At 41.6% G+C, this 22,526-nt stretch overlaps 1 protein-coding gene across 2 annotated transcripts; it reads right to left on the minus strand.

Annotated features, from left to right (window-relative positions):
* Positions 1-589: 589 nt before the first annotated feature.
* erbb3a (erb-b2 receptor tyrosine kinase 3a) lies at positions 590-19,939 on the minus strand. 2 transcript variants are annotated; one of them, XM_084349132.1, is made up of 29 exons: positions 19,595-19,939; positions 13,238-13,395; positions 11,924-12,110; positions 11,427-11,552; positions 10,943-11,008; positions 10,004-10,122; positions 9,551-9,692; positions 9,243-9,356; positions 8,817-8,934; positions 8,368-8,441; positions 8,188-8,278; positions 7,991-8,008; positions 6,926-7,143; positions 6,710-6,842; positions 6,472-6,565; positions 6,182-6,336; positions 6,043-6,096; positions 5,796-5,937; positions 5,595-5,714; positions 5,403-5,501; positions 4,304-4,489; positions 4,022-4,177; positions 3,798-3,873; positions 3,553-3,699; positions 2,663-2,760; positions 2,344-2,529; positions 2,184-2,249; positions 1,836-2,097; positions 590-1,713 (listed from the first exon to the last, which is right to left on the minus strand). In XM_084349132.1, exons 1-29 carry the CDS (start codon positions 19,680-19,682, stop codon positions 935-937), a joined length of 4,272 nt encoding a protein of 1,423 aa, XP_084205258.1. In that variant the 5' UTR covers positions 19,683-19,939; the 3' UTR covers positions 590-934. The 2 variants fall into 2 exon arrangements, with proteins under 2 accessions (XP_084205258.1, XP_084205259.1); XM_084349133.1 differs by lacking the exon at positions 7,991-8,008.
* Positions 19,940-22,526: the final 2,587 nt, after the last annotated feature.

Below are 22,526 nucleotides of genomic sequence, written 5' to 3' on the forward strand. Positions count from 1 at the left end.
GTTGATAACAGACGAGCCCGGACTCAGAGGGGAATAGCACTAGCGTATCATGACAAAATATTGGTGAAATGAACTAGTTTCATGGCAGATAATGCGTTATATAGAGGCTGTGTGTCGATGCCCCGTCACTCGCATTATATGGATATATCGGCGCTACACCGGATCTAATTTCGTCCGAACGAAAAATGATCATATATTTTGCTAGAAATAAGGTCCAGGTTGTAAAAAACGGTAGTTATCCTTTAAGTTAGCCGGGTGCTAAACCTGAAGTTAGCCGGCTCAATCTGCATAGTGCACTGTACAACATGGAAGATCCGGGTATTTTCATACCCAGGAAGTCGAGCTGTTTTGGCTTCAAACACGGTGTCCAGATTTAATGTAACGTCCTGAAGACACAGCCTTGCAAACGTTCAGATTTTTTTTTGTCAACTTGCTGTAGTAAACATTCAGAATTAACTTTCTCAACTGAAGAAAATAACTTACATTTCACACTAAACACACACACACACACACACACACACATAAACAGCTGGTGCTTCAAAATCATTATTCAAAATATTTTTATTCAGTAGAAAATGTATATCATGTCATCATTAAAAGAGTTCTCAAAATCCAAATATTTGTTCTCAAAAGCAAGTTTTGTTCATTTCAAAATGTAAACAGAAAAATATATAGCTTGGTATCTGTTCATTTCTGTTAGTGTTAGTTTCAACACTCAGTGCTATTATTTCTGGAAATGCCCCGAATAACTCTCCAATATACCGAACATAATGTCAGCCTGTAACAGACAACAAAAGCTGTGAGAAAGTCACACATATTCCTTTTGAAGTTGTGTCATAGGCTACATTATAAACCTGGTTCATGGTTGCATTTCCTGTTCTGGGTCCTTCATGAATGTGTCTCAGAGGTGAGTTCATGAGATTTAAAATGTTCTTCATGTAGGCACTGCTTTTGGCTTCAGGAACATCCTGCTGTGCCAGTAGGCTGGATTGTCAAAAGATTTGTCACCAGCTGCAGGTTCACCGACCCCGACTCCAGCTCGCACTTTTACGTATGGTTCAAAGCCAGATCGATGTGCCTCTGAGCCCCCTGCTGCTCCTTCAACTCCCCTCTGCATGTTCTGGTACACCACTGCATCTCCAGGACGCAGGGTAGCAAAGCAGTCCATGTCCTCATACTCATACGCTTCGCCTTCGTCCCCTTCCTGTATCTTCATCTCCTTCCTGTCTTGAAGAGCTTGTCGCAGCTTCGGTTGTCTGTTTGTGTAATGATAGTTACTGTCCTCCACATACTCATCCTCCTCTTCCTCCTCATCCTCCACCTTCCTTGCTGATGTCAGAGGAGGAGAAGGAGGTTCATGTGCTGGAGGACTCTCATCTTTTTCATTACCCCTGATGTCCATGTATTCATACTGGACTTTGTTAGATCCCTGCTGCTCTGAATCCGAGTTGTGATTGCTCCTTGTGTGACCTCCCCTGACCTCCACAGACGGTGTGGTGTCACCGGAGCATGCCGTCGCTTGTGACGACACGGAGGAGGTGCGCTTCTTGTTCGGCTTCCGCCAGTGGCTGTTATGTCTGGGCGAGACAGGTGTTACACATGTCTGCTTGTTCATGTACTCATATTCTTCATCATCTGGGTCGTCCAACACGCCTGAAGAATGAGACTTGCGCATTCTGCCGTGAGTGGCTCGAGATGTGGGCAGAAGGGTATCTGAAAAAAAAAAGAAAAACTGATAAGGTGAGGTTTGCGTTGCCTGATGAAGATGTAATCTTAAAATTGTTGGCCACGTAAATTGAAATTATGATTTCAATAGACAACAAATATCCTATCACCTTTCTCTGGGCTGTCTCCAGGAAGCACGTATCCATTCTGGTCCTCTTCCTCTATCTCTGGTGATGGAGTCTCCGGTGGCCCACCAGACAAACTGTCCCTCTGCGACATGTAAGCGCTGTCCTCCCGATTACGTCGTCTTTTCAAGCTCCCAGCCAGAGAAAAGTCCTCGCTCATCTCCAGCTCCACGGCCGTGCCGCAGCCCTCCGAGCTCTCAGACACGGTGCGGGCTGAGTTTAGTCGAGAGCGGGACTGCCACATGGCCTGCACAAGACAACACGACCAGACCTGTATTAGTAACATGACAAGAGGGGGAATGTGCAGTAGGATGATGCTGGTGTTTTAGCTACCTGTCCTAGGTTGTCGACACCTGGGGTCATAGGCAGGTATCCAGCCACGTTTGGAGAAAGAACCACCTTTACAATTAAAGAAAGAAGTGAGATTTAGATCCAGGAGGTGACAGAAAAGGCCTTTCCAGGTATAAAATTGACAGAAAGTAGTGTTTCTTACTCTGTGAGTGTCTATTTTTGAGAGGCGACTGAGGCTCCTGGACTGAGACAGGTAGTGGGGGGCTGGAGTGATGCCATCTACCATGTCCTCCTCCTGGACCACCATGTCCATGTCTACGTCATCGAGGTCATCTGCACTCTTCTGGGCAAGTTCATCTGGACCTGTGTCCTGTTGGCTGCAGTCCGCCTGGTAGACAAAAGTGAGACATAGATTAACATATTGCATGTATGCTTTAACTCTACAATACAAAAGTCTCTGTCTTCAGTGGAAAGTAAGTGCTGCACAAAATGGGTGGCTACTGATGAAAAGCCTTTCTTACTTTGATCACCAGGTAGCGAGGCGGGTCTCTGGCCATTCTGGTAAATTCATTCGCCAGCTCTTTGAATGTTGGACGGACATTCTCGTCAATCATCCAGCCTAAAAATTCAAAACAACAGCCACGGTTAGCCAGTTCAACTGAATTGTTGAAACTAATGCTCAATAAGGAGAATCTGAAACTAACATGTACTTAAATATAAACATAACTACGAGTATACAGACATGCTAGCAGCTCTGTGAGGCCGCACAACATCACCACGCTAACGTCCTGAAGCTAGGGTAGGTCATTTTATTGAATTTATCGTTATGATTTTAGAAAATGTCCTCACATCCTTACAGCAAATCAAATCCTGTGACAATGAAAGAAAGCATCTGGTGTCTGTTCTGCCTGAATGAAATTACTGGACTGCCTGCCTGTCTACCTACGTACCTGCCTACCTGTGTGCATCGTTCAACTTTCAAAATCTGATTACTCTTACTGCCTTCTCCAACTTTACCAACCCCAGCTTTGTTTAGGGTGTTAGCATGCTAACATTTGCATATTGGCTCTAAAGTAAGTATTGGACACATTTAACGGCAATGCGTCTAATAGTTGTCATGATATTTCATACAAGTCAAAAATGTCACCCTCAAGGTGGCGCTAGAGGGTAAGTCAGGGGATCAAAGTCAGTAGGATTCATTATCTGAGCATTATAAATGTCTGTACAAAAGTTCATCACAATCCATTCGATGGTTGTTGAGATATTTCAGTCCGGTGGACAGACCAGCTGACACCAACATTGGCTTCCCTTCGCAACATGCTAGCACGGCTAAAAAGCATATATTTGTAATACTGCTGCTATGTTGTAGTTCTGACCAGATGTGAAAAAAGGATAGAAGACAGGCACTCACATTTGACCATGACCATATAGACATCAATAGTGCAAATTTGAGGCTGGGACAGACGCTCGCCCTTTTCCAGCAGATCAGGAACTTCCTGTGGACGCATCGAAGTGTACGGCTCTGCCCCGTAGGACATCATCTCCCATACTGTCACACCTAAATGAAGGTGAGTAGGTTAGTATGGCATGAAACAGCACCTCCACTACAGTTTTCATAAACACTCGATGTGAACCAAACCAGGACTTAAGACTCACCATAACTCCAGACATCGCTCTGATGTGTGTATCTGCGAAACAAGATGCTTTCTAAGGCCATCCACTTGATTGGTGCCTAAATACATAAACAGAAAATGTCTCAAAACTGGAGCACCTTCTCACAGTGTGCACAATAAATTCATGTCAAAAGCATTCTTGATGAACTTTGATCATTTTATTGAGTGTCCATGTGTCTATCGTATCTTTTCTGCCAGGTTACGGACCTTGACCTCATTGTAAAAGTATTTCTTGTCATCAGGGTAAAGCAGGTCTGCAATGCCGTAGTCTGAGATCTGAGCGGTGTAGTTATTCTTCAGGAGAACATTTCTGGCGGCCAGGTTCCTGTGGACCACCCTGTGCTCCTCCAGGTAATACATACCCTGATGAGAAAAGACAACAATGCTTTTAAGTGCTTTTACTATCCGTGGAATAGACCAAATCCTTTGTGAATGTATAAAAATATAGCCTACAAATGCACAAAAAAAAAAAAAAGGATGGTCCTTTACCTTTGCGATTTGGACACACCAGTTGAGCAGTCTCTGCGGACTGAGTTTGTTCTTGCAGTTCTTGACGTGCTCCAGCAGGCAGCCCTGACTGCTGAGCTGGGTGACGAGCTGCAGGCTGTCTCCGGGACAGATACCCAGGATCCTGACAACGTTTATGTGGTCCAAGCTTCCCATCGTCATCATGTGCTGCAGAGAACATTTAGGTTTGATCATTGAGGATTCAAAAAGAAAGAATAGTCCAACAAATGTCTATCATTTGAGGTACAAATATCCACATCTTGTTGGCTTGACAGTTGGCTCTGGAGAGTTTGAGGATTGCTTCATCATTGGTTCAACTGTTGTCAGCTTGGATTCACAGAAGTTAAAATGGATTCAGATGACAACCAGAGTGAGGAGCAAGAGCAAACACTGAAAATGCCCCTATACAAAGATCATGTGATCTGGTTTCAAACTATGCGCTCAAACCCAAACCACAGTGGTTTCGGCCTGACAGCTTCCTATGAACGACTACTGGCAGCTACAGGTGCTGTTTATTTGTTGCGACAAGTGAGAGAAGCAACTGAAATGTTGGTTCCTAAAGAGGCTGGCGTAGATAGATGTAGATGTAGAAGTAAAGTAGATGCTATAGCATCAGTTACATCAGAAAAGAACAATATTTCTTCATTGACAGAAAAGCAAAATACAGCAGTGAAGGCTTTTCACAGTGGAAAAGATGATTTATCAACCGAGTTTGATCAACGAACCAGCTATATATACGAATCGTATTGGTTAAAGTTAGCCCCTGATAGACGGTAATGGACCGATGATTCATCCAATCACATGCCGTGCCAGGTTAGCTTCAACAAGGATGCTACGGTGTGACAGGAAATTTGGGTATTTTTGATATGTTGTGAGGAAAATGAGTACTTGAAACATACTTGACATGCAGATCCACAGGAGTGATTATAGAGTTATTTTTAGATAAGCTTTGACATGTACATTTTGCAACTTCTGTGAATCCAAGATGACTCTGCAAAGAAGCAAACTAACAACCTTTCACAGCCACTTTCCAAGTGTACCATCATTGAGTATTTGTTGCACAAAAGTCCCATTTTCTTACATCTGTCAGCTCATTGAAGGTCTGCCGTCCACTGCGATCCTGAATCACCTTTATGGCCACGGGAAGCTTCACTGTATCGCCCTCAGGAATCCAAATGCCCTGAGAGGTAAGAAATAGAGACAGATTTATAATTTGCTAAATGCATGAATATCAAATGTGCAAGAGGAGGATTGTATAGACAGTCACTCCTACCTTATGGACAGATCCAAACACTCCATTACCCAGCGGCTTGATCTTACGCAGCTCTGTTGGCTTCAAGATCCGAACATGGACTTTAGTGCCTTTTTCTCCAGGATCCATAGGCTCAAAGCTCTGTGGGCACATAGATCATATGTCAAAACAAACTTAACTGAAGCACAACAGCATTATTAAAGACGTCAGACTCTCACTGACCTCTCCGCTCTCCATGTATCTCCTCATAGCTCGCTTGCGACGAATTGCGAGACCTCGGCGGTAGAGAATTGTCAGCACAAAAATAGAGAACGAAGCAAAGAGAAGGGCGATCACTCCCAGGACGATGGCTGTGGTCGCTTGGCTAATGGCAGATGAGAGGGGAGAAGAGATGTAACATTGTCAGTACTTGATACTAAAGCAAAATCTAAACTATTTAAAATATGCCAGATTGAGAGGAGCTACTTACCCAGAAATGTAGCGAGACGACCCAACGCAGTCACGAATTCCTGGACCATAGCACCTTAAAAAACGCAGACAGGAGGTTCATTTGATATAAACACAAACATAAATGTGAATACACACAGGGAGCTCTAATCATTCCTTACCCTTGGGTACAGTTGATATGGCACGGTTCACAGCTGCCATGCTTGTTGGGGTATTTAAAGATGACTTCCTCCCCTCCCATCAGACCCTCGGGACACGATGGGACGCAGTGTGGACCATCCTGCAGGCTGGCGCATGCTACACACTCATCTGCTCCCTTTAAAGGAGGAGGGACGCACAAACGCAAAGGAGACAGCACTTTACAAAGAAAGAAAAAGTTCAACACGGAGAATAATTACATCTACTGGAGTACCATTAGGGGGCAGCAGCACACCCAAAAAGGAAATCATACCGGGCCTTTGCAGGTCTCCTTCCCCGCCTGGACCTTACACTCAGAGTGGCACGGCATACACTCCCCTGCTTGAGTAGCAAACTCCCGCCTCTCCCTGCATTCAAGGCGAAAAGTTATTCACTTTCAACTTCTTTGAAAAGACTGCAGATAAGATTCAAACACTCAGCAAACATTACACACATTAAGGCAAACACTGATTAATTTTATTTGTATGATTAGTTGTTTTTTAAAGACTGACCCGGTTAAGAACATGCAGTCTGGCACGCAAGTTCCTCCCCTGCTGTATTTCTTACAGGACACACACTGGTTTGGCCCCGGACCCCAGCAGCCATCAGAGGAGCACAGGGGGTCGCACACGTGACCATCGTTAACTACAGACAACAACAAAACAAAAATTATGACACCATCTTCACACTGACAAGGAGCTGGTTAGAAATGATCCACCGTCACTCACCACACTGGCTTCTCGGTCTGTTGTCTTTGACGTCGATGTGTTTCTGGCGTCGCTGCGGACGGGAGCTGCTGCTCAAGATACGAGTCCAGTTGACAGTGTCGTGGTAGCAGAGCTTCTTGTTTCCTGTGATGTAGACGCCGCCGTCGTTTATTTTCCGCAGCGAGCGCAACCCCAGTGAGGTCAACGAGGGGATCTTCATCACCAGAAGAGAGTAGCCCCTGAAATAGCAGGCGGTCAATAAATGTGTGAGAAAGTGACAGTTGTCAATATTGTGATGTGATGACAGCACAGACGGAAGCAACGAAGGCTTGATAATCACAATTTTATGAGAACTTTGAAAACCATCTTTTTTATGTTTGAATTCCTTTAAGGGTAATTTCAGGTTTTGCATTTTCAAATTTCAAATATTCATTTTCAGATCTATAAATTCAATTGTAAAGTTTAGTCATCTGAACTTCTATTGGATCACATCAATGTCAGAACATGAATGGATCGATTTTATTCAGGCTGGATTATCATTGGTTGTTCAGGTTTGAATTTTAGGGTCTGAATTTCACCAATCCCATTGGAGATTTACTTGATTTACTTTTTTTTTTTTAGACTTTTTCAGACTAAAAGGAACACAAACCACATAAACATGTAACTTGTTTATAGATCAACTATTTAAATTACACAGTATAAACTCTGCTGTAATCAAAATTCAAATTTCAACATGATGTCATTAGTCACTGGTGATTACATTTCACAACCAGCAAATAAGTTTCTAATAGGACTGAAATCTTTACGGCCTTTCTTTGCTTCCATAAAATACAACCACATTCTTAGTTTCCAACATAATGCAGCCAAACACTTAAACACAACAAATCAACGTATTTAAAATCAATTTACATCAGCATGCAAGAAAACCAGTGATCTCATTAAAGATTTGTGCCCACCACCAGCTCAATCACACAATCCCAGTACTGAATATGCCCTGTAAGACTAACAATCTAAACCAAGAACAAGGATTTAAGCTGTTGTAGATGAAGGGCAGATGCATGCGGCCATGTGAAACATTTACTGTACCTTCTAGAGCTCACTCCTCTAAACGGGGTAAAACATAGATATAACAAGGGAAGAAAGAGATACAAGATACAAAAAGACAATCAGATCATGTCTGCAGCACACTGAAAGATACAACAACATGATAGTAACGTGACCTTTGTCAACTCGAGAAAGGAAAACAGTCTTAGAACAAAGGAGGGGAAACAACAACAACTCACTTGTAAAGAGTTCTGCCCTGAATTGTTTGAAGGTTGGAGAAGACTGACAGGTCGGACATGTTTCTAGGCCAGGACTGGATACTGAGGATGTCTGAAATGGGACACATTGTGTTTCAGAGGGTTTAACCAGATTGTAAACACCTGTGACGTGACATTAAAAACAAACACACACACACGCACCTGTAATCTCCCTCACAGTGTTGAAGATTTTGAGTTTCTCTGGATCGAGGGCTGGTACACCGTTGTACTCATCACTTCGAAGAGAGAAGGAAGAGGAACAAAATTAACAACTGTAGCTAAAAAGATGGAAGTACTTATTAACTCATTACAGGTCTCCATGGTGCAACTATTGTGGTCACACATGTACCCAAAAATCTGTCAAGTTCCTGGTATGTAGCAGTTTATTCTTATAATAACTGAGGTTGTCGACATTTCTTGTGCTGTGATTTAAATGAAAAACACATGTATCCTATTTGCACCTTTATTCCTATTTACAATCATTTGCATAATGTGTTAAGAAAATTAATTAAAATGGATTATTGGGTGTACTAGCACCAGTGCAACCAGTGTAAACAGTTAGTCTGGATTCCTGCTTAACTATTAAACCATTGAAAGAGTCTCTTGTTCACCCTTTGATCCCGGTCACCAGGAAGTGCAGACTGCCCTGGATCGTAGTGCAGTTTATGAAACTGTCGATGTTTCGAGCATCAACAGTCTGTCTGGTTGGGCTTCCTGTGCCGTGGCAAGCTGGATGGAAGATGAAGAAGAGGAGGAAGAAAAGGTTCAGGACAAATGAAGTCACTTAAACCACATTACTTTAATACATTTTAAAGGGAAACACTATACTTTTTACTCCAGTACATGTATTCAAAAGCTATAGTTACTTTTCAGATAAAGATTTTTAATATAAAACAAATGATCAACAAATAAATTCTGATCTTTTTCAAAGATTAAACTACCCGACAGTACAGCATGGAGCAGCATGAAGGATTTTTAAACCATAAAGTTAGCTTAGCCTGAGTTAGAGTTAGCATCTGTTGAATTTTCCTCAGTACCTTTTGGACAGAGGCCTCCGCAGGGTTCACATCTTTTCACTCCGTTTTTCTCCACCTCCATTTTATCAGATGGGCAGTTGCTCACACATGAGCTTCCATCAACCACAAAGTTTGCTGAGGAAAGAAACAAATAAGTGATTTTAACAACGCTAAACTGAAACTATGCATGCGCAGGTTAAGATACAAGTATCATTTTACAGCAGTTTAGCCACTGGAACATCAGGAGAAGGTTTGCATGACGTTTACAAATGTAAAAACTGCAGCTGTCTAAAAACAAAAGGTACAAAGCAGCGTGTGTGGGGACTCACTGGGGCACTGGGCCACACAGATGGAGCCATACTGGTACTTGGCATTGGGGTTGGGCTCCAGTTTGAATGTGTGCTTGTTGTAGATGAGGGTCTGAGGACACAGAGGCACGCAAGAGCCCGAGTTGTTGAAGTTCCTGCACGCCTGTAAAACATCATGTACAGCACAGTCAGTAACACAGCTGACAGATGTGTTTTGTCAGTTTGTATATTTGTGTCTATGACAGACATTTATCATGAGTGCAGGTGTTACTAATAAAAATTAACAATGGCTGTATTGTATTCAGATTTTGACAGTGTGGCAGTGTGGCAGTGTGGCGCAACACCAGCAAAAAACTGAAGCAACTAAAGGGAATTCAGCCAAAGTTAACTTTATTATTTCCACTTGTGTTTTTCCTTATGGGACATGTCAAAATGTCTCTTGTGATAAAAGGCCCTTTGAAGCTGCAGACTCACAAAGCAGTTTGTATCCAGAGGTCCAGTGCAGCCTCCAGCACACTCAATGTGGCAACACTCGCTCGGGCTTCGACCAAAGCACCGGCCGTTACACTGAGGGGCGCACACGGTCTTTGTCACTGAAAGAGAGACGGAGAGTGTGTTTGTTCATTTTAATTGGTACCACTTCATAGTTGTGTTTTCTTCCCTCCATGCCCTTTTCAGCTAAAAATGACACCGTGGTTATCTGTTATAAGAATGCATTTTTATTTTCAAGGACCAAACAATTCAAATAAGATTACTATAAATTATGTGACAAACATCAAATAAAATGAATATACAGGCATCAGGGGGAAAAAAACATTATTTTATGCTATGTTGCAGTGTGGGTTTGTAGATAAATGCTAACCCAAAAAAAAAAAAACCCACACTTGTAATAATGAGTTAAATGCATGCTTTTTGTTTTGTTTTGTTTCTTAGTTTTTTTTTTGTTCTTGACAGTAAATATTTCTGACTTCCTTGTGCCTGAAAAACGCACATGCCAAAAAGCCTGTTATCTTACTGTGACAGCGTCATATTTAAAGGGGTTTTAATATGGTGATTTCAGTGTTTGATTCTTATTTCTTCTGTTTTGATGTTTGAAAGTTTAAAGGGACAGTTCACTCCAAAATAAAACACATATTTATTTTACTTGTAGAGCTATTTCTCCACCTAGATTGTTCAACTGCAGAGTTTTTGAGATATCATATCAGCTCTCAACTAGATGGCACCTGGCTTGTGGTGCTCAAAGCACTACAAGTACATTCGAAGAAGAAGTAATGTCTTGTTCCAGAAATCATGACTTTTTCATACAAGAACTATAGTTCCTATAAGGATACAACCACCTTCCAGGTAACCACTTAGTCAGAGACTTTAATGATAAAATGCATGGGAAAATAAAGGGATGTTGATGTCACTCACATATCTGGCACAAGTCATTTCCTGGACCCCAACATGGGACGTCTCCGCAGGCTTCGTTGCAGGGCTCTAAAATAACATTTTATCATCAGTAGATGTATTTTAACATCTTAAAGCAAATTTAAGCAGACATTAAAGGTGAACAGGATTTTAAAAAAAGCTAGTTGATATCATCATTAGACTTTTGTTTTATAGTGGACTACTTACATGTAGTCAATTGTTTGTAGTATTTCAAGTTTTCTGATATTTTACGGTGAAATATGCAAATGAGGCATTAACTATTAAATATGCACTCATTTTCATACATTTTCAGAACAGACATCTGGACTCAAATAAACACCTGAATGTGTAACATGGACCTTTTCTTTCCACTCGTCTGAAAGAAGACATGAAATGGAAGAAAAATGACCCCAAATCTCAAGTGTCCCCTCTTTAAAGTAGAAAGTAATCGATGCTCATATGTGTAATAACCATCTTTTCCACTCACTTTCAGGCCCATTGCCCTCGATCATAATATCAGCTGATGCATCCTTCACAATGTCCAGCCAGTTCACCTGCTGGGCGTAGCTCAGGTACTTATTCTGGATGATCTTGACTCCTCCCTCCAGTATCTCTGTGGGCGGCACACAATCATTTAAACATGGAATGACAACTAGCAAAGCGAGTACGAGCAAGCCCCGTGACTCATCCCATTGAATTCTGCCATTCGCTGTTTACTACAGCACATACAACCTCAGTGTAATGTGCTGCGGCTCATGTTACACTGGCAGTTGAGCGGTTGAGCACATGAGACATTCCAGGGACTTCACATCACAGCGCCTACACACACCGCTGCCTTCTGACGACCGGTGCGCTGAAGGTGTGGCTGCACTGTGTGGGCGTGGGAGCTCCAACAGTAACCAAGTGTCACATCCAGCCTGACCTTATCCGCTCCACTCCAGCCTCCCACACTTAAACACACTAACTGAGTGACTTCCTGCGTACCTGTAAGGTGTGTCAGGCCCAGTTCTTGGAGGCCATGCTGCCCATCCTTCTGGTAGTTGACCATCACAGCCAAAGCGTAGCGGCCCTCGTACAGTGTGGTGCCTCTGATGACGCGCAGGTGGTCAAGAGGAAGGCGACTGAACTCGTTGACGGCGAACAGGATGTAGCCCGTCACCTCTCTGATGGACTGCAGGGTTGCAAAAATATGAGAAAGAGACGTTAAAGAAAAGGAAGTAAGATAAAGTGTAGCAGTAAAAAGTTTCCCTCTGAAGGACATTTCTACTGGCCATTTATGTGCAAACCTCATGTCCTATTAATCTAATTCAAAGACTATTTCAATTAAAGGTAAAGTCAGTAGGATTTGTTCGAGCTGTCCATAAACACAGCAGAAAGATAGCTGATTGTTGAGTCCTTTGGGAGTCGTTCCAACTTTGGTGTGTTCATGTTGCATCAAGTTGGACAAACGATGATGATGTTTTGCATTTTATTGCTCAGAGCGTTTAACCAACACAATGACTGATGTTTCTGGTATTTAAGTGACAGGAAAAAGCAAAGGAAATGGATAATTAGGCCATGAAATATATTTCACAAATATGCATGTCACCATCAACCCAATGTTTACTTTCGTCCGCCATATTTCAGTGTTTATGATGTCAATTCGCCAATTTGGTGCCAAAGTTTTCAATTTTCCCAATCAGAAATAAGTCTCTCTGATTATTCCAACAACATATGAACGCACTTTCAATCCCAGGACGTCAAACATGACATTTTGGGTTGGTAAAGCATCGATAATTCTCCTAAAATGCAATGAAACTAAAGTAACGAGCCTGTTCTGAAAATGTAAGGAGTAGAAAGTACAGATATTTGTGTTAAAATGTAGGGAGTAAAAGTAAAAAATTCTCAGAAAAAAAACACACTCAAGTAAAGTACAGATACCTGAAAAATTACAGTACAGTTACAAATACAGTAACGAAGTATTTGTACTGTGTATTTGCCACCTGAAGAAAACACACGTACTTTCTGCTTTTGTTAGCCGTAGTGATTGTTATCAGAGTCACAACTTGGCAGCAGAGGTTTGTTTGCTTGTGTTGTGAGTCACTAGGACTGGAGTGCAATGATTGAATTGGAAGGGGACAAAAATGAGCTCATTGTGAATATCAGACACACACATCATTCGCTATAGACCGTGATAAACAGTGTGTTTTGTGACTGGCATCAGGTTTATTCATGTCCTTGTCTGGACAGGTTACCACGCTGTTCTTCCCAGTGACACATACTGTGAAAGGAGTACTGTATCTGTGTTTCCAACCTCACCTGTAGGAAGGAGAAGTCTCTGGTGTGCTCCATCATGGTAATCTCAAGGTTGCCCATCACGATCTCACAGCCGGTGTACATGTCCTTCATCAGGTTGTACTGGATCTCTGAGTTTCCCGTCGTGCTCAGAACGTTCTGGGTGCCAGAACAAATGACCACTGGAAAAGTGAAGAATGAATTCTTGTTAATGAGTGTCTATAATGTCAATATGTTAAGATTAAATACAGGAGTGTATTGATGTGTATCAGTCCGCAGCTGAAAACAGTCCCCAACATATACTCTACTTATTCCCGTTTGAGTATGTCATAATCATAATAACAGCAGAAAAGAGAGGACTAAAGGCTGTAGAAGTTTTTAGGCAGAGGAGATGGCAGAGGTGGTGACAAAAAACTTTTATGGATATGAACGAAACCAGGTTACAAGATGACAAGTACTAGAGCTGCTGCGCTGGCAAATTTTCATGGGAGCTTTAGTTTCCTTTGTGCTCACAAAGTAATTGCTGTTCACAGGTTTCAATTTCTAATTGCAGCTGCTGTTGGGGAGATGGGCTGATTTGTCTTATACGGACAGTAAATCTTGGGGACAAGCTTTGTTTTTCCAGAAAAATACTAATGAAAGAAATGCTGAATAAGAGCTTGCACTGAGTTACAGAAGCTAGTGGAACAGAGGCTCTGCTAGACGTGATATCATGACTTCTACTCTCTTTGTGATTAAAGATTTAGTTCCTCAGTACAAAGCACTGGCCTTGTGGCTGAATACTGCAGACAGCTGGGGAAGTTGGGATTTGTATTCATTAAGAACAGTATAGAATAACAGGGACAGTTTCACTGTTTTATGTGTCACAAGTCAGTCATCATTAGTATATTAGTACTGGGTATAGTACCACAAAAGTCAAAAAGAAAAACATACACTAATGTTCACAACACAAGTTAAACTATGCTCATTCTATTAAATCATTCATGCAGAAACAGCGTAAGCCCTAATAAAGACTGTGTTATGCCACTTACTACAACCCACTGTGTTTCAATTGCACAATATCAATGAAGGTACTGTAACAGTGTGAAACAAGCTGAGGATTGTGTACAGGACATGTCCCTCTCTGAGACAAACATACGAGGCCTTGTTTATGGTGTGTGGGAGTTCAGCCATTCAGCGTCATTTGAAGGCTGCTTTGCTATTCAAATGTCAGACAGGAGAGAAGCAGCAGAGACAAAGTGACAGACAGAGAGGACAGAAAATGAAACACGACTGTTTGAAACAATGTAAGCGAGGAATCAATACAAAAATAAAAACACACGCTTATGTAATGTACACAATGTCACATACACATCACATACTTCTGATAAAGAATTGGTTTTACCAGTTTGGTATCTGCATCCATCTTTTGGGATATATTGAAAACGCAACTGTGAATTCTGTCTGTAGTGACCATAGCATTGAAAATCAACAGCATCATATAGTATGTCTCCAGATAATCCACAGAAAACTGTTTTCATCAGGGACTATTTCTTCTTTAATAATTAGGGCTCTGTATCTAGTTAGACGTGTGGCTACTGATTTTTTTAGATGTAATTTCCAATCCTTTCTGCAGGGCTTAGATGGCACTAGAGATAAAGGTGAAACTGTTTTGAGTTATTTGAGTGACTCAAACATCATGCCCAAGCATCATCATGACCCAGTCAACTCTGATTATTTACAATTGTGTTGACTTTGTTGCATTTGTATCTGAAGAATGTGTGTTAAACCACGCTCACACACAAACACATTCCATCCACGTAGAACAACAGGATCAACAAGGGCATAAAAAGGCTAATGATTATTAACCTCACAGGCACAGAAGTCCAAGTGTGTGTGTGTGCGTGCATGTGTGTATGTGTGAAAGACAACGTCCTCCGTCAATAAAGTCCCGATAAGAGTCACTTTATTGTGTTTCTGAGAACACCGGGTTCACAAGTACTGGCTCTGTCCCAAACACACATTTAATGGGTCAGTTAAAATCACAAAAACACATACCTCTCCTCTGTACGGTGTCTAACCATGCAGATAGATCCGGTTTTATCTGAGGATTTTTTTTATTTCAGGTTTGGAAAGTCCTGCCGCCAACGCGATGCAACAGAGGTGAATGGAATTTTGTTTACGCTACTCAAGGCTTTCTTTCCAGAAATAATGTGTCACTTCGAGCAGCGACGTCTGTGGATTATCAAGAACATGGTTTCTGGGAAGACGCGTTGCTTTTGATTTCTATTAATGTCTTGTTTTCAAATCGTTGAGCACAACAAACAATTCACTTACAAGGGTTACTGGAGAGGAAGCAGGATGCTCAGATGATCTAATATCTCAAAATCTGGACACATACTGACGTCAGCAGGGTTATCTGGACCTGAAGAGGCTAAATATTTTAAACAGAAACCCTGTGTTTCAAACTTGGGGCATGGAGTTTGAAAGATGAAGAGAAGAGGAAAAAAAGCCTGCTAGATATCCTCATTTAATCAGGACAAAAGCTGAAGTAGTGTGGGTTATGGGCCACGCTATTCCCTTTAATACATTATTTAGTGGTGGTTTTGTAAGTTTTTTTCACCACTTTGTTGTCATTATCTGTTCCTTTCAGCAATAAAAGTTATCCTACACCGTCAGAAAATACAATCTTAAAATAACGAGGCTGATATGAACATTTTTTTCTCTGCCTTGCTCCTCATTTTTACTGTCTTTATGGTAAAACATAAATGCAGCATATCAAAAGACTCTGCTGAGCTACATTATGATAAGTGAAGGATTCAGTGTTTTCAGGGCTTGACGCATACAGACACTCAAAGTTGGACCTCAGCCTCTGCTGTATCGATGTTGACCGTAACTTTTTATCTGTTCCTTGCAAACCCATCAACTTTATAGGAGTGTAATCACTGGATGTGACACAGCTCTGCAACTATGCATGCTGTAGGGTGGTTATATCTATATATTACTCTGCGTCAGGGTTATCAAATTAATTTTGTGTGACTAAGTCTCAATCAGATTGTTTCCAGAAACTTTTGCTCATTAAAAGCCATTCAGTTGACGTGATGTCGGTTTATGAGCTGCTCAAGGGTGAAGCTCTTTATCAACCCCACCTTAGTCAAGCCCTCAGAGCAGCTCGCTGCTATCAGTGGATGACTTGAGCTGTTGACTCTGTAACGTTGGATAGGCCTGTTGGGAAATACTCCTGAAGCGTCTGTGCACGTATGCTCAGGAACCTTCCATACGCTGCAGTACAGTATGCATACAGTACAAGCACAGCCCACGCTAGAAGAGGGCGAACCGGTGTGTTCACATGCAGCACAGTGTGTGAGAAAATGGTATGTCGGCCATACACACAATGTACAAGCTGCAGCTGAAAAATCTCAACAGGCTGAGTGGGTTTTCTCTGTCAAAGGAGGACTTTCAGTGTCGGCAGATGGATGATGGAGAGAAAAGGAATGGGGTGGAGGGTTTAGAGTCAACACACACACACGCACACACACACAAACACAAACACAATAGCCGTATTTTGTGAGAGTGCAAAACAAGTGTCGCAGTGCATCAAGATGTGTCTGCACTGACACAAACACTGCAGTATGTCCACTTATTCTATTACAAACTATCATATACTGCACATGAACTCAACGCAAAATGGTGTCATTGTCCTCGGCACTACATTGTAACCCAACACATGACGATAACATAACACGGATCAGGTTCAGCTGTTATTTTCATTCGTCTGTTACCAGGGTTTCAATACGGGAAAAGAAGAGAGGGAGAGAAAGAAAAGAAAGGAGGGAGGAGGAGATAAACAAGCTCAATAAAGCGGTTGAGACTATGACTGAGGTAAACAGAAACTTGGCACAGGATGGAAAGAGATTACTGCATACCTGGCAGGTGAGCGCGCACTGGCACAGGTGCGCATGCACAAACACAAAGATAGACACCTGAGCACTTGAACTATTTCATTTTGTGGTGCATTCACTGGCTCACAGCCACAGGTCGTGCACAAGTTGATTAGAAGATTGTTTTCTGCCAGTGTGCAGGACTGCTCCCTCAAACTGAACAGACTGAGCGTTGCTTTATATCACACATTGGCAACAGGAGCGACGACATAATTGCTTTTTGACTCATCTGTTATTTTGGATGTCACACCTGCAAACGTACAGAAGCAATTCAAAGAGGCAACACCTGATGTTGTTGTTGACATGAAAAGATCTGAAATCATTAAATTGGTAAATTTAAGGACATCATAAGAAATGTGAAGGAGGCATGTTGTTGTTTTTCTTGATGCCACTGTGTTTGGACACCTGTTCTCCTGATTTACTGTAGATTTTTGTATCTTGTTTTGTATGTTACATTTTATTATGTTGAGCTTTGTACAGCTGCACCTTGGCCACGTCTCTCTTGTACTGGGACCTCCTGACAAAATAAAGGTGAAATGAAAAAAATAAATAAAAATGCATTATTTTGTTGTGATGATGTTTGTGGAATAAAAACTCACGTTTTTTCTCTTGGCACACCAACTGCATTTGAAATTGAAAGTGCTATAAGTTGGAAATACCTGTGGTGTTTATTTGCAGTGTGGGGCATGTTGTGCTTCATGCACATATTATAAAATGTGAAAAGCATTTTCTCTTCATAATCAAACCTGTGCTACTTGCAGAAAAGTGCAGCGATAATCTAAAATGACACTTTGCTCTAAGGTTTGGCATAAAAAGACATTTGTTCTATTATAACTGAACAGTTAACTTCATTTATCACAGCCGATATGTTCATAAACACGTTAACATACAGGTTCACATTTCTACATCAACATAACAACAGCAACCTCTTTCATGGCTGCCTGGTTACTGCACAACAAGATCCTGTTCATCAGCTGGCTGATGAGTGAAAACGCTGCTTTGATATCAAAATATGCTTTTGAAATTCCTGAAAATGTCTTGCTTGCCTCTAGTTTGCATCAACGCTCGTCTCTTCAGAATAAAGACTCTACCTCTAGTGAAACATGACGAACACAGCAGGTTATTGTGCTTTGTTACCTGAGCATCAGCTGCCTGAAGATTGATGAGCTCATGTTCACATTGTTTTTCTCAAACTCAGAGCGCCACCTGATTCACCTGCCGCCAGGTGACAGCAACTAGACCTCCAGTCCAAAGTTCAGAGTCTCTCTGAGATTCAAATCACAACACTTCTCTCAAAGGTGGAGAGTAACTAAGTATATTTACTCAAGTGCTGGACTCAAGTACAAGTTTGAGGTTGTTCTTGAGGATGCTGCTTTATACCTCTAATCCACTATATTTCAAGGAAGTATTGACTTTTTTCACTTCACTACATCTCGAGTCACAACTCCTCAACTGAAACAATCCTTCGATCAATCGATCAGTTCGTCAACAGGAAATTAATCGGCAACTTTTTTGATCATCTGTCACTTTTAAAGCAAAAACTACAAAACATTACCAAGTTACAGCTTCTCACTTGTCTTATTTGACAGTAAACTTAATATATTTGAGTTTCAGCTTGAGCTCTGGGTGTTTTTTCAACTGTTTTATGACATTTCAAAGACCAAACAATGAATCTATTAGTCTGGAAAACAACTGGTAGATAACTGCATAATAAAATTAATAATTATTTGATGCTAGTTACTATAAAATCATAAATTTTTTCATACAAAACATGATCCGTTTCTAAAAATGTGATCGATGGTGTGATTAAACTACCCAGTAGGATAGAAAGCAGGTCAATTTGGCTTCACTTTAACCAGCTCCAACATTAAAATACTAATTACATGTAAACACATCAATTATAATCCTTTAATATAGCATGTAATGACACTGGTAGGGGAGTTAGTATTATCTTCTGCTAATACTTGTGTACTTTCATTATGTAAACCAGGATTTCTGCTTGCATTAGAGTATTTTAATATGTAATATTACTACTTTCATTCAACTACTATTTGAGAATACTTCCCCCACCACTGACTGTACAGACAAACTCGTATCAGAGGTAAAGTTTTGTCCATTGTAAAGCAGTCGTGGTTGTCAGTCAACAGGCGGTGAAAGGTTGGGCTCCTCTGTCGCAAAACCTTGAAACAATTGAGTCAAGCATGATAAAGCGCACAGAGTCGTGGGAGAGGTGCAGGTGACTCACTGCAAACAAGTTTTACGTGTGCGGAACAGGTTCTGGTGTCTGTGTTTGAGAGGCAGGACAGGTGTTTTCTGCATCAGGCTGTAGTACGCGGCTCTAATCCAGGTGTTAGCGGGGATTACTCAAAACTAGGGCCGACTGCACATGTCGATGAGTGTTGTGGGGAACAGAGAAGTTGATCGTGTGTGTGTGTGTGTGTGTGTGTGTGTGTGAGCTCACCTTCTTGTGTCTGCGCGCTGCAGAGCTGGAGAGCCCACGGCAGCAGGACGCACAGCACCTGCTGCACCCTCCTCATTAAAGCGACCATGCTCGCTCAAATGCCCAATTTCCCCGGTGACGTCTCAAACAAACACGGTGATCATATTCAGAAGAAGAAAGTGTGTCCTCTGCTCGTCACAAGTCGTCCTCGGTCGCTTCAGTCCGGGAGAGACCATTTAGAAGCAGGAGCGTTTCAGTTAATCCAGATCGTTTCTTATTCCGTCCCTTCGCTTTCCTCCCAGATGAGGAACTAGTCGTGGAAACCTGTTTGTGTTTTTTCTCTGTTTGGCATTTAACTGAGCCGCAACTTCCCAAGCCGCCCGCTCCGGTCTGTGTGAGAGGAATCACTACGGCTCAGTGATTGGAGCGCATCGCGCAGCCAATCAGAGCCCGGAGCGCCTGTTCCTCCGGCACTGATTTATCTGGGAGGGACCTGCCTGCAGCCAGACGACGACACAGAGCACCTGGTGGCTTATATGCAAAGTCTAGAAACCTCGAAAACACCTTGAAAGATGCATTAGCGCACAAAGATGATTTGCGCCATGAAAAACATGGATGGATGCATTCAGGGACACAGCAGTGTCCTCTTTTATCAAAGTCATCATCTTCAGAAAGGTTTTTCACTTGTTAGGTTTATGATCCATACCCCCATGTGTCAAACACAAATATGGATCATTATTTGAGTGCAGTGACAGAATGTAACTAAGTATATTTAGTACTGGACTTATAAATGAGAGGTATTCTTAGGAGTATTTCCATTATCTGCTACTTTTACTCCACTACATTATTTGATAACTCCAACCTACGTAATCTAATTGTTTGCTCCATAAAATGTCAAGAAATTGTGAAAAATATCAATCACAATTTCCGAGAGCCCAAAGTGACGTCCTCAAAATGCTTTTTTAATCATAAATGGCACAGAAAAGCAGCACATCATTACATTTAAGTAGCTGGAATTGTTGAGAATGACTGAAATTATCAAGAAATGATCAAAACCTTCACTGTAGCTGCTAAACTAAAAGTGCACACCTCTTGTTGAGTGAGTGCACAAATCACTGCTTTTCAAATTCTCAGATCTCAGAGCTCCAAAGAGTTGGATTATGCTGGACAAGCTGTTTATGTTTTTAGTTTTCGGTCCCCATCTACTTCTGTTGTTTAGCAGAATGCTGCAACACTGTTTTGTTGTGAAGCTCCAGAAATGTTTTGTGGACTACAAAACTTCACTATCGGTATGGGGGTGATAAAGACTGAATTTTCATGTTAGCTAAACTTGTCCTTTAAAGAGTAACATTTTGATCATTGAGGGCTAAAGACAACAAACGCTTGGTGTCACTTCATTTAAAGTTGAGATCTGGAGGGAAAGAAATAATAACTTTCAATATTGTTCAAAAGTGACAAAAGTACAGGGAGAATATTCTCATGTAAGCAAAGATAGAAAAAGAAAAACTGCAGGTTGCTGTGTGCACAGTGCAGTCCTGTCAAAATTGTGCTTAAAGCAGCAGTTCTCTGAACAGCCACCAGTCACTGAGTCCATTTACACAACAGAGCTTTCACAATAACAAGTCCAGAACCCGTTGACTTTATTTGAAAGTCTGACGGTCGAGACAGATGGAGACATGAAACAAAGGTCCTCAGTCACAAACTGGGACATTGTCATGACGTGGTATCTTGTGGATGATCTGAAACAGACATTTCTTATCAGGTGCACCTGTGTGATTGTTGTTTACTTCATGTGAATAAAGTAAGCGAGAGATAATCGGCTGCCTGACACACGAGTGTGACGCATCCAACCATTGTTCTCTAAAGCAACACGCTGCAGGAGTGGAAGTTTCCTCCTTATCTGGTATCTGTCTTATATTAATTAACATCAGAGTACGTGTCACTGTGACATTGATCAATCATTCACGTTAATATCTGATCTTGACACACTTCAGGTCTCCTCAGGCAGTTTTGTTCAGTTCTTATCAGCGTACTTTGCCTGAAGGGACCTGCGATGGACCTAAGCTTTCAGTGTGCCTGTTCAGGAAGTGGTCATTAGGAAACCTTTTCTCTCCATCATGGTTTCTTGATGTTTAAGTAACTTTATCATTACAGTCAGAGCAGGTGAGTCACTTCCTCTTTCCCCCCTCATAAAACTGAAAACGTGTCCTTTCATCAAAGAATGAAGGATTTTTACTCCCCTGAAGAAAAAAATCACATCCTGTCTAACTGTATCAATTAAAACCAACAATAAATAACCCTAAAACAAATCTGTTCCCATCCTCCTTCACTTCACTCACTCAGGGACATTATTGTTGTCGTACCAATCGGGCTTTGACCCCTCCACTCCTTTATGCTGCTGGCCTGGAAATGTAAGATTATTTTATTGCAGCATCATTCTGTTGCTTCATGATTTTACTGCTGCACTTAGGACTCGTGTGTACGAGCTGTGCATAACAGCATCAGCCAATTGTCTGACATGCCTGTTGAAGCCAAAGGTTTTCTTCAGACTAATATCTGGTTTGGTTAGAAAACCTTATCTGCTGTCATTTTCTCGGCTTGTCGCTTCAGCTTCATGCAAACATCGTCTGCCTTGAAGAGTGGCCGAGCCAGCTCAACTGCTCTGTGGAAACTGGCTCTGCCTGCACCTCCAGTCTGTCTGTCACATAAACACAAAAACACATGAACACAAACAAGCAAGTGTGTTGTTTGTCTATCTGGACAGGTTTAATTACATGGAGTTATACATCCGACTGTCTCCAGGTCACCAGAAAGTCAAATTCCTCTTCTCCAGAGTCATTTGTGATCTAAGAGGGCTGTTCAAAACAAATGGTTAATATTTCACCACCACCAGGAAGTGATTCTTAAAAGTATTGCTTGTCTTTCTGTCCTCTCAGAAAACAACCTGCTAGAG

The sequence above is a fragment of the Pagrus pagrus genome (genome assembly GCF_965226575.1).
Source record: "Pagrus pagrus genome assembly, chromosome: 3".
Classification (NCBI taxonomy): Eukaryota; Metazoa; Chordata; class Actinopteri; order Spariformes; family Sparidae; genus Pagrus; species Pagrus pagrus.

What these genes read in the sequence shown, in the direction of transcription:
- erbb3a (XM_084349132.1), bottom strand. Translation starts at nt 19,682, where the DNA reads ATGGTCGCTTTAATGAGGAGGGTGCAGCAGGTGCTGTGCGTCCTGCTG. An exon ending in CAGACCGAGAAGCCAGTGTG is followed by an intron (nt 6,843 to 6,925) that starts GTGAGTGACGGT and finishes TGTTGTCTGTAG; the next exon opens with TTAACGATGGTCACGTGTGC. An exon ending in GACTGCATGTTCTTAACCGG is followed by an intron (nt 6,566 to 6,709) that starts GTCAGTCTTTAA and finishes CCTTGAATGCAG; the next exon opens with GGAGAGGCGGGAGTTTGCTA.